Source organism: Melospiza melodia, chromosome 1, assembly GCF_035770615.1.
Source record: "Melospiza melodia melodia isolate bMelMel2 chromosome 1, bMelMel2.pri, whole genome shotgun sequence".
In the NCBI taxonomy this organism is placed as follows: domain Eukaryota; kingdom Metazoa; phylum Chordata; class Aves; order Passeriformes; family Passerellidae; genus Melospiza; species Melospiza melodia.
The window spans coordinates 50499510-50514735 of NC_086194.1; the positions used below are offsets into that span (position 1 = coordinate 50499510).

The window sequence follows — 15226 nt, forward strand, 5'->3', positions numbered from 1 at the left end:
GATATTACTGCCATTGCTATGGAAGTGCTTACAGGCCAGCCAAAACCAGGGTTTGCCTGTGCTAGGTGCTCAATTATTCCCAATTATTATTAAATTAATGGTATGTTTTTATTCTGCTAGCTCCACATCCTGGAAACACTTTTTAGCTTAGGGCTAGTTTTGGTGGAAGGTTGGGGCTTATCTATCCATAAGAGGAACAAACCCCTCACAAATAAAAGTCAACGTGAGTTCTGGCAATGTAGAAAAGCTATGAAATGAATTCAGTGAATATGGCATGGCAGTAATTATCTTCAATTATCTTTTATTTTACCTTTTTTTTTTTTTTTTGGTGTCAACACATGATCTGTGAGAGATTGACCTAATTCCAGCCTGAACAGGTTTCCCCTACAATATAACTGCATTAGTGAACAGAAATACTAAATATGCATTACCATTATTCATGAAAAATCATTTGCTAAATTAACTGAAATTACTGTATTCACATTCTGAGGAGCTGCTGTATGAACAGTCCTGAACTGAAAGGACATGGTTTATAATTTGCTTTTGAAGCAGCACAGCATGGTGAAAGCTGATGAAATTCCTGCATGCAAGCACAGTGGAAGCCATTACCTAGAGAAGCAGCTGCTCCCCTTCTGCTGCACTAGAAATACATCATATTTATCGGAATTTAAAAAATAATCATGCCAGAGATTTATCCATATCTACTGATGTGAATATTTGGGGATATGAAAACAATCCCTTGGCTTTTAGAAGAGGACGGTCCAGTATGTGAGCAACATCAGCAATAGACAAAGATTTGCTGTGACAAAATGAAATAAAAGTGAATGTAAATGGATATAAATGAAAGTGGTTGAAATGTGTGGGGAGGAAATGCCGTCCACAACACAGCACCAGGTAAAAAGACTGCCTATTTCTGCTGTAAACTTTATGCTTCCTACTAGTGTGGCTAAAAGAGAGCTGGGTAAGGATATTTGCAAAATAATTCTCAGATTTTGAATTGGAAAAAATCCCTGAGAAAGAGTTGAAAACCAGAACATCAAAGGCCAGGTGCTGTCCCCTACTGCCAAATTAGCTTCATGAGGGGACTCAGGTGTCTGGTGACCTAGACTGCCTGCAGGATTCCTGGTTCAGAGAGGAATGTAAAAGAAGAGGAGCAATTTATGAAGCTACAGGTTTCTTTAACATCAGGGATACTGATGAGAAGAGCACACTTTTTTTTTTCACATTTTTATCTGAGACTTTGAGAAAGCTTTTAAAATTATTAGGGAAAGCAGTGGATTAGACAGTCAAACAAGAAAAAAGAAATTAGTACTTTTCTTCTCAATTTTTGTTGTTGGATCCTGCTTTTCCTTGCGCCTTGACTTTCTTTCTCATGCAGAACTGTGCATCCACAGCACATTGTTCTCTTATAATCACTGCTTTTGAATTTCCAGAGCATATTTTAAGCATTTCCAAAGGACTGGCATAAATGTGGGAGTTCTGTGCCTTCCCTTATCCCAGCAGGTCCAATCCCTAACCCAGTTTGAGGTACTAAAAGACTTGATCTACTTACAGATGGATAAAATTTTTAAGCCATATGCTGGCCTCCCAATATATGAGATATTCAACCCAAATGTCATACCTAGGTAGCTTTTGTTGAAATCCATGGCTTTCTTCTAAAGTAGTTACTATGACATTGTGCTAGTTGGAATTTATGGTTCTGCAGTTCAAGACTAAGGAATACCCTCTGCCAGACCTGCTACTACTACAGGCGTTCCTGATGCATTTTGTTGCTGTGCTATTTGATTTAAACACGCAGTCCTCATAAGAGGTGTGGTTTTAAATAACCACATTTAAACATACACATGGGTGTATAGTTTGAATTGTTAGCAAGAAGTACTAAACAGGATTTACTTGTTTATTTAATGAAGCTGAAGCATCAATTGCATCATGGTTTTTTCCCCCTCAGGCAAACAGCTCCCCCCTAACTCTGCCTCTTGCACGAGGCATTTGCGTTTCATGCAGAATGGCCCAGTATTTACCTTTTATGCAGAATGGCCCGTCGTAGGCAGTTGTGGAGCAGTCACAGGAGTAGCCATTGTATTTCTCCACGCACTTGCCCCCGTTGGCGCAGTACATGCCGTAGCTGGTGCAGTGGCCAGAGCAGCCAGGCTTCACCCCGGGTGTGACCTTGGCTCTCTCCTCCAGGTCCAGCGTCACCCCGTTCATCCTCAGGGAGCGAATGCAGCCCAGGAAGCCTCGCTGGCCTCCTGCAGCACCTGAGAGGGAACGTTGGACTGTGAGACAACACTGGATGGGTTTAATTCCTGTTGCTTCACATAAAATATCCTGCTAAGCCTAAGCTAACTTCTTTATAATTGCCTTGTACTAATGACAATAAGTCAGTGGAACCTGGCCCTTTGATATCATATCATTAGCAAGCATAAATAGTAGTTTTTTATCAATGCTTGCTTTATACTAATTAGACATTTGGGATTCTAGCCCTGGAAGATTTCCTTTCATTTCAACTTCAATGTTTTTAGAGATAAGAGTGGAAGAAATGAGCTTGGCTCAACTGCTAAGGTGTAGCCTTTCTCTCTTAATGATTAGTAATGGTGGGAGCTTGTAATAATGCCGTAATATGCTATAAAGTGTTAGATTTTTCAAAGCCACAATGGGCAAAGACAAAGGGAGTCAAATTTCCAGTCCCAGTTACAATAGGAAATATTCACATTGATTTCCAAGAAACATCATGTACACTATTTACTTTTCAGAGCATAAACTGGGGGTGGAACACTGAAAAACTACATTTGACAATCTGGGTTGAGATGGTTTTTTATAGCAGTTAAAAAGAACTGTCCTTTTTCACCCAGAGTAAACACTCACTGAAAAAATGTGGTTTCAGCTAGGTAAGTCTTATCTGAGGCTGGATTAGAAACAACAATCAAAAAAACCCAAACTAAAAAATGTGAGTAAATAAAAATGAGTGCTGGCATCTTTTCTGCTCATCCCTCCTCTCTTTGATTACTGCAGTGCTGCAGGTGCCAGAGAGTCCCTGAGGAGATCTGAACGCTCACCACCACAGAGGCTGATATTCACCCGAGTGGGGAAGAGAACTAAATACAAACCAGAGAGGGCTGCTTCAAACCAAGTACCAGTAACTGGATGATTTGGAGCAGGAGCAGGCAAGGCTTGGTCTCTGCTGAGTGCACATGGCAGAGGGTGCTCTGGTGTGATTCCATTCTATCTACACTCATATATATTGCAGTGATGAAAAGCCTACTTTGCCCTCTCAGTGACTGTCCTACACCTAGGACTCAAAGTCATCACCCCTCAGTCCTTGCTCACACAAAGAATAGATATTTATTCTACAGAAAACAGAAAAGGAGGCACCAAAACAATTCTTGTTCATCATTACCCTCCAGGGCCCCTTCAGGTATTCATTTTGGGCACTTCAACTCAAGTCCATTCTAGGTCTGACTCCAGGTAAAGTTTAAAGCTGTTCTCTGGTATGTGTGCTCCAATCACCAAGTTATATGAAATAGATGTAATTCAGAAAGAAAAAAATCTGGTGCAGATGATGACATTAGTTTTTTCGGCAATAAAGGTACTATATATTTCAAAACATTGCTGGTGTTACAGTCAATTCAAAACTAACAAATAAAATCATCATTATCAACAATTCTCAAAGAACTCAGGCTAGGAAAAAAATTCCATCTCTTCCTGTTTACAGCAAAAGGCTTGGTATTTTTTAAAGATTAAGTGTTCCTCTTTTAAACAAACTTTATCTTTCAGCTTATTTTGAAACTGCCATTTCTAGGATCACAGCAGCAAAGGAAAATCTGAGCTTGTAAATAACACCTGCACATCTGGTGACACATTATACACAGTTTGCAGTGACACTGGGCTGATTACTATGGCAATGAAGGCTTTAAACATAATTTTTAGTTCATTTGAGTTGTTGAATGCTGACTAACATGGAGAAAAAAGATAATTTTTTTCTCTTTTCACTTCTTCTCTTGTGACAAATATCTAGAGAGGTATGAAAGTGCTTCTTTGCTCAATATTTCATGCAGTTCTGGTTCCAGCTAATGGCACTTGGCATGTCAGCACTTTGCAGCCCTGCGGCTCACAGTTGGAGAAATACAAATGCTGCTGGAATAGCCTGCCCTAAATGTAGTAGAAACCAGTAGCTCCAGAAAGCAGCTGGCCTAACTTGGTTCCAAGGAATGCATTTGTGTGGTGCTTTCATACATCAAATGAATAAATAGCCCACGGGATTAAAGGGAGAAGACTGCAGTGAGAGCTGTGAATGCAAAAGTACGGCCAATGATCAAATCTAAAGAGGCTGGAAGTGCTGCCGAGGCTAGGATGGGCACTGCAGGCACATGCGGTCCTGGCAAGAACTCTGCAGAAATTTTCACTTCTGTGGTGAAAAAGTGTTTGTGTGTTTGGGAAGAGACTCTCAGCAAAAAGGAGTTTGGCACTGCAGTCTGCTGGAGGCATTTTCAGCCAGGAGATCAGGTGGAGAGAGACAAAAAGGACAAGTTCCTAATGCACAATATTTTTCTCTTAATTGATGTTTGTATTTCTGTAATTATGGACATATTTGTCCTGATTTTTCTTTTTCTTTTTTTTTCCTTCTTTTTTCCCCCCTTTGCTGTCCCACAAACGCTTGAGGAGCACAGCTTTCCACAATCACTAAGTGCTGCTGGCAAGACACGAGGCAAAGAATGTTCAGCACCGTGAGAGCAAAGCCCGGCTGCCTCCTCTGCGCCTTACCAACATAGAGCTGGCTGTACAATTCCAGCCGCGTGTGTCCCTCCGTCGGAGCTTTCCGGACCTCCAGGGGAAGCTGGTCCACCTGCAGGCTGGCCTGCTTGACGTTCCTCTCGGCATTGACCCGGTGCCATTGGTCATCGTTGAGCGGGTTGGGAGATCTCACCACGATTTCCACCGGCCCGTTTCCCACGTCGAACGAGAAGGAGACCTCAGTAGCAGCTGAAATAGCAAGCAGGAGGTGTTCACAATCTGTTTGCAGTGTTTGTAAACACATTCATTTATGCTGCCCAAAGAGTAAAGAGTCATATCAAATAGAAATGTGCGCTGCTAAGTCATCTTTTCATAATCTATTCATCTTTCTGAATTTATCGGCACGTTCAGTTCATTCTAACTTGAGTAGGAGTTTGACTTTTAGAAGTCAAACTTCTTGACTTCATCAGCAGACCCTCAACCAATTGCATTAATCTTTGCATTCTGCAGCCTTGCAGGTTATACTTTTTAAAATTTTTTTTAAGGAATAAGCAGTTTGATAAAAAAAAGGTGGAGAAGTCTAAATTTTTGTTTTGATTTTGAGGGGCGGGCAATTAATTCTTGCAGTGAATGAATAATGCTGTGGGTAAGATCCATGTGACATTTTATGGCTGAAAAGAAATGTGACAAGGTCTCTGGTGTTGAGATGACCCCGAGGTGTTAGAAAGTCTCTTTTTCCCAGCCCCTCATTTGAAGAAGGAGTCAGAATTCCTTGGCTCTCATTCTCAATGTTGTTTATTCTCTGTAATCTATAACGTTCTTTCTCCGACCCGCTGAGGTCTGTTCAGCACGTTGTTTCATGTCACACTGCATGCCCCTGAGATGGAGTTAGTTTTTTATATTAAAAACTATGTATACTTTATTTAAAATAATTTTCCAATACTTATCACCTATGTTAGACAGTCAGTTTCTACTCTAAACCAATCCAAAAGTGCCACCATCACAGCAGAAGACGGAGGACAAGAAGAAGAAAGAGGAAGGACAAGGCACGCCCAAATCCCTCCATCTTCTCTCCTGAACCCCCATTCTAAAAACCCCAAAATTCTACTTTTCCACCCTGTGATAAATTAATTAACATTCTACTCAAACTCTTGTGGCTTGTACATCTTCATACAAAGTTGATAGTTTTTTCCAAGGGCTAAAATCGAAGGCACAGGTGTCTTTGACTCTGTGCCAAGGTCTCTGAACCCCCTGTCAGGGTCTCAAGTCCTCCAGAGCAATTAGAGGAATATCCTGGCTTCCAACAGAAATGGGTCTTTAGTAAGCCCTAAAGTGCTCTGTTTATAGTGTATGATTAAAACCATGTTTAGAAATTTTATAAATTTCTATTAAGCCCTACTAGTCATTCCTTCAGGTCATCCTTGGCAAATATATTATTGATAACTATTATTGAATGATGAGTGTGATTAATAATATATAAATTATTTTAATAAAGTAGAATAATTATGACTTTCTTACTGAGACTTAGTTTATATATCTTTAGGCTGCAAATTCTATTCTGGTGGCAAAAGATCAGATGAAAGGGTTAAAAGAGAATGAATTATCAATTACAGCATTCACAAATGAGGATAACAGACAGAAGTTAAGACAACCAAGAGTTCAATTTAATTTGGTTTTCCTACACACAAAATGAAAAAGCCAGAGCTCCCTTTTAATTCCCTTCAAAGGTCTTGGGTGCCCAATTAGGGTCTAAGTGTTCCAGTACAGCTGTGGTTTCTGCTTAGGTTGAATTGATAATGCACTATTGTAAAACTTCTATTCAGCAAGGCCAATAAATTGGGGTAAAAGCACCATTCCATGTTCATTATCACTAACAATGCTGATAAATAGTGAGAAATATTTTTGTACATGACCTAATAGATTTTCACAGGGTTACATCAGATTGACTTGACAACATTTTTAAGAAAATTGAATGGATAGGAATAAAGTTTTTACAGAAAATGTGCTTTCAACACAAATTTATTACATAATTGATTTTTTTTCAAATTGGCTACTTCTAAAAGAAAAAAATTGAAAAGCTGTTGTTCTTTCTGTTCTCTGCTGAATTTAATTTGTTGAATAAACTGCCTTTTATAAGCCATGGATTTAGTCTGTTTGTCCTTTTGCTCTTTACAAGGCACAAAATCTGTACAAGCCAGAGCTCGCTGTTACAGAAATAAAGATATTTAGTTTTAATGTTATTATGTTTTCTAACTTCAGTGGTTCTGCCAATAAACCCAAGCAAAGTAGGAATTAGAGTAAAACCTCTCCAGTACTTAAATTGTATGGTGTGTTCAAATCTATTTTCAAGAGTGTGTGTATAATTCTCCTTTAATTTTGCTTTGAAGAACTGCCTCAGATCTCTTCATTGTAAGGCTTGAATAGTTTCCCAAAAGCTGTCTGTCTACAGGACTGTAAAATAAAGACCTATTAGCAGACTTTTTCTCTTATTCTGAGGCAGCTGATGACATTGTCAATATTGCTACTGTGTACTTTGACTATTGTCTATTCAGAATTTTTGAAAACTGCCACAAGAATGCTTTGTTTGCAAACCTTTGGTCTTGTGGATAGAAGTATCCCTAAGTCTTTAAAGGAAAGTTTTTCTTATTTTGAAAGGGAAAGTGAAGAAAATTGGCAAATAAAGATATTTCAAGTAGAAGCTCTGTCCCTGCATAATCTAACTTTATGCATGGCTTTAAACTAAAATTTGTATCACAGACTAAAAGATATGTAATTAAATTTGTAGTTTTCTGAGAAAATCGGTCCCTTTGAAATTAGTACCAATTGTATAAATTTATATTATATTTTTATATTATATTTTTATATTTAATCTTATAGTTAGGGAAAGAATAGCTTTCCAGCAAAATCTTCTCATCATAGCCCATTTTCAGTGTATGTATCTGCTGAGATGCTGAAAGTTAGAGAAGATAATATCGCATCTATGGACTTCCTGATCCTTTCTCAACCTACCTAAAACCACAATTCCCATACCAAAGGTGACAAAATGTATTTTCTTGACTGATGGACTGAAAAAAGCCATGAAATATGGCAATGAAAAGAGCTTCACAGATGGGCAGAGGCTGCAAATGGGATGTCTCGCACACAAGTTATGTTACTGGTTCTGACTCTTCATTCTTAGTTCCATTTTCAGTCTATGGAATAAGTACTTTCCAACCAGGGACATCTCTAAGATGACAGGTCTTAACAGAAACGGATGAATATCTGACCACAGGCACATTAGTCTGAAAATGAAGACAAAAGAAATTTCACACCCCAAAAAATGAAACAGGTAGCCTGATGACAACTTGACAGGCAGAAGGCTGAGGTACTCAACGTTCTTTTTGTCTCAGTTTTTACTGGTAATTGCTCTTCCAACATCTTTTGAGATCCTGACTCTGACGGCTGGGGGAATGAAGAGTTCAAGGTCAGGTTTGAGCACACTGTGCTGCCCCCACTCCTTCCTTTTCCTCTATGCCAACTTTTCTGCTGAGCAAGGTGTTATCCTTTTGGTCAATGATCAACTGTCCTGGCTGTGTCCCTTTCCAATGCCTCTGCTACCCTCAGTCTCCTGACTGGGATAGAGAGAAAGCTTTGGCGCTGCGCAAGCACTATTAGCAATAGGCAAAACACTGGTGTGGTATCAAAGCTATTCCAGGCACAAATTCAAAACACACCACCAAATGGGCTGCTAGGGAAAATACTAACTCCACCTCAGACAGAACCAGTACAACATCCAATTTGTTCAGAAGTTCAGTATAACTTATATAAAAAGACTGGCAATTGTTTAGCTTTTTTCCTCTCAGTATGTTGTACTTTTCAGTCTCTGTCTACACATACAATCCTCGGTGATATAATCTCTTTTACTCAAATGCATATTTGATTGATGTGACAGTGGTATTATTTTGTCAAACATTTGAATAGGAGAATTGAAAAATTATCTAACATACCTGTGCATATGTGAGCATTTATTCAGAATGACTGACTCAGCATAGGATTTTTTTCCAAAAAGATGTAGGAAATGAGCCGCAAAAAAATGACCAGAGGTTTATACTGGTCACTTTTTAAGTAATGAAGTGAATTTTCCTAATAATATTTTTATTTTCTAGTCTACTAAATACTGTAAAACTAAATTCAGTTTTTCTAAGAAATGAGAATAATAATCAGACTTTGAACAAATGTATGAAATTGCCTAATTATTAAAAAAAAAAAAAAAAGTTAACGTGGGTTGCAATTTATTCCATCAGAACAGGGTTTTGTGATGAAAATTTCATAAAATTGAACAAGAGTGAATTTTTTATGTACTCCTACCACATAAATTCACTCTGTACGCTGAGATTTGTGGCTTAGTTTTACCCTTTCTGTGCCTTGTGCAATTACATATAATTAAATCTGAACACGTTTCTCTCATCGATTCAATTTTCTAAGGTCTCAGGATGTTGTCAGCCATCTGTTCAGAACACAGAAGAGCAACTTTGGCAAACAAAATGCCCTTCTCACTCTTTGTTCTGTGTTGCTTTTAGCTCTATTTAGGTCTCGCCATTTCCTCATCTTTAATCCATGAGGCATTTGCCCATAAAAACGAAGGGGTACAACTGAACCCCTGTGCAGGAAGACCTGGATAGGGCTGGAAGAGTGGACTGATAAGAACCTGTGAAGTTCAACAAAGACAAATATAAGAAGGTCCACAAAGATGATCAAAATACTTGAAAGCCTGTTGGAGGAAAGCCTGAGAAAACTGTGTTTAGCTTTGAGAAAGAAGGCTTGGGAGAGACCTTTTCAGCATTGTTCTGGTATTTAAGGGGTGGCTGCAAAGAAGATGGAGACATCATTTTGGTAGGAAGTCATATAGAAAAGATGAAGGGTAATGGGTACAGGTTGGGGACACACAAAAGGGAACAATCACAATGAGAACAATCAGCTACTGGGATAATATTTCCAGGGAAGTGGTAGGTTCCTCTACACCGGACACTTCTAAGATTCAGCTGGACAGGGTGCTAGGACATTTTTCCTGGACTGTGCTTCTTTTAAGGAAGTTTGGACCACATGACCCTTGAGGCCCCTTCTAACCTGGCATGCTTTGATCTGTGATTCCATGACTCCATGATTCCATGATTCTATGACTGCACAGTCTGTAGGGAGTCCATGCTTCTTGGGTCCTTCCTTTCAAGGCTTTCTAGTAGGTATGCTTTAGCTAAACACAAGTTCTGAGGGTCAGCAGCAGAGGAAGCAGCACACATTTCTGTGTCCTTTGCTATGCACAAGGTCAAGTTACATGAACTGATAAATATTTCTGGCATTCAAGATCTGTGACCAGCTAGATCTCCCATTTTCCTTGAAACTCCTTGTGTTTCAAGTATCATTTTTCTCCCCTGTTTTCTACTTTGGTCTTTGTCGATGAATTTCAGGCTAGGATCTCCAGTTATAATGAGGCTGCCAGCAAAGAAAGAGATGTTAATAGATAGGTGGGTACTCACTAGATGCTAAGCAGTAGGCAGATGTTCTCAAGACACATAAACTGGGAAAAAAAAAGCAGAGGGATTACAACTCTTCTCTCAACCACCTGTCTAATGTACGCCCATCTCTCTATTTCTCTCCTTCTTCCCCATTATGCTTTCTTTGAAACACGTCCTCCCTCGTACTTTGTTTCTCTTACATTCCCTGATGTATTTTTCTATCCTTCAAATGGAACTGACTGATGTTTTAGTTGACTTACATCAAAGGGATGAGTTTCTAACATCTTTAGAATCCTTTTGAAATCCTATTCTTAGAACATAAATGCCATGTTACATCTAGAATCAGAGTTCACTCACTTGGCTGTAAAATAGCTTACAACAATAAGCTATATAAACTGTAAACTGAATCTGCCAGAGAGATATTTGTTCTGAGGAAACAACAGCTTGAAAATATTGTAGCTTTGTAAGGGCAACATCTGCCAAACTTCTTGGACAGTTTGTTTGTAAATACACCTCCAACAAAGGGCTCACTGTCTGAACCTGTAGACAGAATTCAGTGAAATGATTGAAAATGAAAGAAAACTTAATAAAAAGAGAGAGATGATAGATGTTTCTAGAGCTAGTGGTCTATACATCTTTATATGAAATCTATCAAATGGTCAAGATTATCAAATGGTCAAATCATGTCTGATATATGTACTTATTGGAATCCTTCCCACTGCCTTTAACAGATAGAAGACTCTGAATAGAAAAGTAGGCAATCTAGGATTTGAAAGTAACTATCCTGTCCACCCTTCCCACTTATACTCAGATCTTTGTGTTTAAAGATAGTTTCACAATGTCATCTCTAAATTTCCTTCCCCAGTGCCCTCATTTGTGCAGGGCTGAGAGAGGCCATGCCAATGCTGGCATGGAAACAACATTGGTAGGTTGTTCCTGGCTGCCAGAAATAGGTGGAAAGGGCTACAGATGCTACCCTGAAGTGCCATATTGGAGCACAGGACCTGCTTTAAGGAGGCCACTTCTCAAAGGACACGACTTAATATTAAAGCTACCAAAGCAACATAACAGAGAAAAATTGTTGTTCCAAGTTGGTTGACTGCAATACAGGAATTACTGCGTAGCTTGGCTGTCTGTTAATAATCAGGTAGTTGTCAAAACTCATAACTGTATTTACAATAATGGGACTAAGCATCTGGATGGCTTCATCATTTATCTAATTCCCAAATGAAAAGTCCATTTGAACTAATGAGCAGAACCTTCATTCATTTGACCAAATGACAGTGTGCATCCGTGCCCAAGACTTCAGTGATCCCTGAGCTAAGTGCCAAATGAACCAGCTCTGGAAGCTGCACAGCTGCATCAGCATGATGCTGTGCCAACAGTAATTAGTTCTAATGAGAGACTACACCGCACCGAGGATCAATCCCAGCATAGCTGAGTGCTGATTTGTGTGGACATTCTATATCTTTCTCAGAAAGAGCTCAGGCATCTCTGTAACATAGGGGCTCATTGTACAGACTAGACACACTCTATATTTGCCTGTGGGTTACAGGTAAAATAAAGAAAAGTCATGGAACTTTACATTCCTTTGAATCTTATGCAGTCATTTCCATAAGGGCCGAGAAGGGAAAAAGGGTGAGTAAAGCTATTGCTTTGATTTAATGTTATATAAGATCCACTTCTCATGTGTAAATCTATCCACAAGGTATAAGTGAGGCTCATTTTCTCTCTGAGCCTTTGGAACAAGTTGATTTTCTGTGGAGAATGAACAATCCATCTGTGTCTGAGGGTCACCAACCTAATGAGTGAATTGGGGACATCAAGATTGGAGACAGCCTGAGCTGAAGGGATTGATTCCTTAAGATGTAGATTTCATATTTTCCAGATTCTGTACTGCATGAGTATATAGCTCTGAACTTTATATAGCGTGTTAGTGAGTTCTCTTCACAGTTTAGTTAGACAAAACAATCTTTTTCCAGCCTGAGAACCAAGGACAGCACTGCAGCTTTGGGCCCAAAAAGTATAAACAAGGTTGAATTGAGGAGAGCAGTCTGGGAGGATGCGAGTTCTTACCGTGAAGCTGTAATTGAACAATTAGCCCCAACATGTAAATGGACCAAAACTTATAAAAGTGTGAAAACTTGTGACCGGCGTCCATCTTGGGTGGAGCCATGGCCAGGCTCCTGTACTGCCCAGGGTGTATCCTTCAAAGGCCTTTTAATTAATGCCTACTTTATTCCTTTAACACTGTCCAGCCTCTGTTCTAGGCAACCTCTCAAGGCATCAGGATCATGCACAGGTGGATTTTGCAGTCCTGAGATATAAGGATCAGGTAAGGAGTAAAGTCAGGCAAACTTTAGGAAAGCAAACTTCCAGCTCCACAGGGAGATATTTAATAGGGTTCCCAAGGAGACTGCCCTCAGGGACAGGGGAGCAGAGTAGAGCAGGCAGATTTTTAAGGAAGTCTTCCATAGAGCACAAGAGCTGGCAATCCGCAGGAGCAAGAAATCAGACAAGGAAAACAAGAGATGGGCATGGCTGAGTAGGGAAGTGCTGGTCAAATTAAAGGGAAAAAGCAAATGCACGGGCAGTGGAAACAAGGACAGGAAACCTGGGAAGAGTACAGAGATGAAAGACGGCCAAGGAAGGCCAAAGGAAGCTGAACCTGGCAAGTGATGCAAGGAATTACAGAAAGGGCTTCCACAGGTCTGTTAACCAGAAAAGGAAGGTCAAAGAAGGTGCATCCTCCCCCAATAAACAGTGGTGGAACACTGGTAACAATGGATGAGGAGAAGGCTGAGATACTGAACTCTTTTGTCTTCAAGTCTTCAATGACAACCTTTCTTCCCATGCCTCCCCAGTGGACTGACAGCAGGATGGGGACTAGGGGAGCAAAGAATTCTCACTGTAAGTAGAGATCAGGTTCATGACCATCTGAGGAACCCAAATGTGCATAAGTCTATGGAATGAGATGCTTTCCCAGAGTCCTGAGAGAACTGGCTAATGTTAGTCGGGCACAATTTTCTCTTGGCGACTGCCATGCTGGCTGTCTCTAATCACCTCCCTGTCAGGCATATGTCTTGATACAGCTTCCAGGAGGATCTGTTCTATGATTTTACCAGGCAGAGAGTTAAGGCTGACCAGGAGTTCCCAGGGTTCTCTTTACCTTTTCCCAGTCACTGGAGACTTTGCCTGACTGTCATGACATTTCAAATATCACAGAGCATAGCTTGGCAACTACAGTAGCAAATTCTCTCAGGACCATGGGATGCATCTTGTCAATCCCAGGGCCCTACGTTTGTTCATGTTCCTCAGGGAATCTTGAAGCTGAGTTGAGTTGCAATGAGAGAAACCTTTTCCTCCCAGTCCCTGCCCTGATGTTCAGGGACTTGAGATGTGTGGGAAGAGAGATTACTATATGTATGGGTAAAATACTACTTCCCTGCAAAAAAGGATGTACAGTAAGAAGTACAGCTATTGGCATTAGCATTTTGATGATGTATCTGTAAAGTTAGTTTTAAATATTAGTGATTTCTGACATTCTGTAACAGTATTACTGATTTCTCTCAGTGAAATTCTTGCTGGAGGAAATATTTTAAAACACATTTTACCTTCAGTCACAGGAAGTCTATAAACATGTATAGAAAGGAGGAGGGAAATTAACTTATTATTAGGTAAAGGTATGAAAACATGTATAGCTGAATGGCTTTAATCATCAAAGTTTTGGAAGAAATTACAGCATAATATTTAGAAAAATACATATAGTAATTCAAGGGTGTATTTTTTTCCCAAAGACTAAAGATTTGGTGAACATTTATGGTGAACAAAATTTATTCAATTCCTGTGCAAATTCATTAGGAATACATCACTCTTCAGAATGTCTGAAGCTTCTTATGACCTTTTCAGTTTGTTTTTATCTTGAAATTTTCCAAGTATCCTGCACACCAGAAAAACCATCATATAAAAAATAAAGGAAAATGTTTTGTTGAATGCAGGAAAAAACACCCCCTAAAGTGTCTATCCTCATATTTTTGATCCTCATTTTCTCCACCATTTGGTCTACAGCCTGAAGGCACTTGATTCAGTGTCTGCTGTGTGCAGTATCTACATCTGGCAGCTGTAAACTTGTAGTGACATTTCCTTGAGAATGGACAGGGAATCAGATCTACTGAGAGATGCTGACCTGATTCAGCGAGAGCTGCTGTTTTCTTACGCATATGACTATGGTGTTAGATTGTAAGGCAAGACTGTGCACAAACAAATTGCTTTGCTATATATTTAAAAGGAGTGAACTTTAATGCATTATTGTCCTTCTTCCTTCACAATACTTTAATATCTTCTGTCTAGTAACATTTATAGATGGACCAGTAATTTCAACAACTGGACAGGTAATAAGTCTAAATTCTACTTTCAGTTTGCAGGAACAAAGCATCTTTGAATTAATGGGAATCAAATATGTTAAAATAATTCTTCCATAATTTAATTTTATGACTGATCAAACATATTGTGATATATTTGTCTGTCTGATTGAATAACTAGCTGGGTTTTTTTTCTTTCATTTCCTAGGTTGGAATAGCCCCTCTCTCCTGTAATAACCTTTGCCAGTTGACTCAGAAGTACTGTACTGCACTGCACACAGGCTACCTGAATATGGCCAAAAACTCTCCAGGTGCAAGGTAGTAAAAAAAAAAAAAAAAAAAAAAAAAAAATTCCTGGCTTCTCTCGCCTTGCAGAGAGGCAGCAGTTCCCTTTCTACTGGCAGACAAGCACTTACACAACTTGCAATATTTTGGAAAGGCATAGCTATACTTAAGCTCAAAATGAAGGGACATCAGAACTCAGTACAACATCTTTTTCATCATGAGTAAACATCTGTGTAAGGACAAAGATAAGGAGGGATTTGATTTTGACAATAACTAAGTTATTTTATCTCATTTTGAAATAATCTTGACTGCCAATGAACCACTCAAAAATAAATACCTACTTCCTAAATAAAATAA

At 39.3% G+C, this 15226-nt stretch overlaps 1 protein-coding gene across 1 annotated transcript in view; it reads right to left on the minus strand.

Moving 5' to 3' along the window:
- Positions 1-15226, minus strand: part of CNTNAP2 (contactin associated protein 2) — a 1021890-nt gene that overhangs the window by 89508 nt on the left and 917156 nt on the right. The window contains exons 17-18 of the mRNA XM_063157997.1: positions 4762-4980; positions 2022-2258 (exon numbers count right to left, since the gene is read on the minus strand). Coding sequence (XP_063014067.1) covers positions 2022-2258; positions 4762-4980 — 456 coding nt within the window. The remainder of the gene's footprint in view (positions 1-2021; positions 2259-4761; positions 4981-15226) is intronic.